The sequence below is a fragment of the Histoplasma capsulatum genome, genomic scaffold (genome assembly GCF_000149585.1).
Source record: "Histoplasma capsulatum NAm1 scaffold_91 genomic scaffold, whole genome shotgun sequence".
Classification (NCBI taxonomy): Eukaryota; Fungi; Ascomycota; class Eurotiomycetes; order Onygenales; family Ajellomycetaceae; genus Histoplasma; species Histoplasma mississippiense.
In genome coordinates this window covers 1-2421 of record NW_001813890.1, presented here as the reverse complement: position 1 = coordinate 2421, position 2421 = coordinate 1, and the positions used below count along the sequence as shown (strand labels likewise).

Here is a 2421-nt window from a genome sequence, read left to right as displayed (position 1 = left end):
GCCTGTGGTGGATTCAGGAATATATATATATTCAATGCACAAGACAGACCCAGCATCGACATCATGGAACATCGATTATTTATCCACTGTGAATCATACCTCATTATCATATGCCGCCGGTGCAAGCACGCTGTGTGGCCAACAGAGATTGAACGGCATCTGAAAGGCAAGGCCCATCAGCTAAAGCATGCGGTGGTTCAGCAGATAAAGGAGAACATTGAACAGTGGGACAATGTGGCTCGAGATACTACACAGTTAACACTGCCCACATACTACACAGTTAACACTGCCCACAATACTGAATGAACCAATCCCGGAACTACCCATTCAAGATGGCTACAGGTGCCAGCGGGATCCCCAGTGCCAGTATGTGGCAGGGAACATGAACACCATGCGCAAGCACTGGCAGAACAAGCACAGCTGGTCGCCATATCCCAGCCGTGGCCGTACAGCGCCACAAAAGCGTACGGCAGCACAGGATGAGGTGGACAGATCATGCCAGAAGGTGCAGTTCCAGCAGGTATTTGCATCGCGCAAGGGCTCCCACTACATACAGATCCAGACTAAGGAGACTACTGAGCACACCGGCACGCCAGACCAGAACAGAGCCAGCCATGTCATTGATGAGCTGGAGCGGTTTTACCGGGAACAGCAACGGCAGACCAGCAATGTCATCCAGGCCGGGGAGCACGATGAAGCCAACCCATGGCTGCGGCGGACCAGATGGCCGGTGTACTTGACCAACATCGCACCCAATGATCTGGTCAACTGCGTGCAGCGGCCCGAGGATGACACCACGTGCCCAGATGAACTGGCCGCGAGGGCCATCGGGAGGCCATGGGGCAGGTTGCCCGTACCAGCCAGCGAGTCATCACACGGCTGGGCCACTTCGTCCGCATCGAGGCCATCCGCACAGAGCGACACCAGACCCGGCACACCCCGTTGCAGGCATACATGGACGAGGAGAGGAGAGCATCGCCGAGCACGTGAGGCCATGGCAGCAGATGTTGATGTTTTTCGCCCGAACGCAGGTCGAGCATGAATGGACGAGCGCACAGTACCGGTTCACACCACGGCAGCGCAAGACATGGAGGGTATTATGGCAGGTAGCCACCACAGAGGGAGCCGACCAGCGACACTCCATCAGCCCAGACCCCATGGATGAGCAGATGACTGAGGAAGAAGAAGAGGAGGAGGAGAAGGGACAGAGAGATACCCAGCCAGAAGAAGAAGATAAGTTCAAATTAACCAAGATGCAGATGGCATGTTTGGATTTTTGCATTGAGCTGCTGAACCAGCGGGTTCAGGTGGAGGATTATGAGTGCGCGCTGGTAGACGCGTTGGCGGTGCTGGGACGGGGGGAGTATGGATGGTGCGACGCGGAGAGCTACCCACCAATGTTGTCACGGATCATCAAGGTGGCACGGTTCATGGTGGTGCACAAGGCGCTGCGACTGGACGCCAATGCATCCGACATGCTGGCCAGGAACCAAGCAAGCCAGATGGTGGGAGAGTGGGCCGTGGTGAGCCCCATGGAGGAGGCGGATTACACGTTCACAGGCAACCAGAATGAAGGGTATGAAAGTGACAGCGGCAGGACCAGTGCCAGTTCCAACCCCCCATCATCACCGCCCACATCGTCCCCACGCAGCGATGATCCCCCGGCCACGATATCCATCGGCGGGTCAACTTCAAACAACAGAAAGCAGCGATCGTTTCAGGAATGGCTTGAGCTGTTCATGGAGGCATTCATGGTCCGCGGCACACACAGTCCCATGCAGTGGATGCTGGACCTGCGCACGTATGGATTGAAGGTGCACTACAGCAACACCACACCCGGCCACGTCGGCTGGATGGGAGGGGATGAGCTGCTGTACAAGGACATGCACTTCACCATGGGCGACTTCCGGGGCTTCACACACGGGCTGGTGGGAGCGACGAGGCGGATCCTGCGGGAGGAGTTGTTGTTTGAGAATGAGCTGAATGGACAGCAGCCACCAGCCATCCCATGGTCCACGATGCGGGATGACCCCACCCAGGGAGGGACGGGGTGGAATTTTTTAAAGGACAGCCGCACGCGGTGGCCGGTGGATGGGGCACAGTGGTTGATGCAGCAGATGCGCATACAGCCCGGGATGCAGCGGCGGTTCATCCAGCGAGAGCACAGCGACCGGCCCCGTTTGGCAATCAAGGCGATCAACGCATACCTGCGCTGGGGTGGTGAGATTTCCGGGAGAAGCTGAGCGTGGCGGTGCATGTCACGGCGGGCCAACCGGGCACGGGGCGCCCGGAGCTGCTCAGCGTCCGACACATCAACACCGAGACGGGGGCCACCGCAACATATTCATAGAAGGATGGGATGGTGGTGTTCGTCAACGCCGGTACCACAAGGGGTTTCATGCATCCAACGACATTCAGGGT

The 2421-nt window shown here is 57.7% G+C and overlaps 1 protein-coding gene across 1 annotated transcript; it reads left to right on the top strand.

Moving 5' to 3' along the window:
* Positions 1–332: 332 nt before the first annotated feature.
* HCAG_09228 (predicted protein) lies at positions 333–2243 on the top strand (the record flags this gene model as incomplete). The annotated part of the gene is made up of 3 exons (XM_001535789.1): positions 333–366; positions 474–763; positions 1032–2243. The coding sequence occupies 3 exons, from the start codon at positions 333–335 to the stop codon at positions 2241–2243; spliced, it is 1536 nt and encodes a 511-aa protein (XP_001535839.1).
* Positions 2244–2421: the final 178 nt, after the last annotated feature.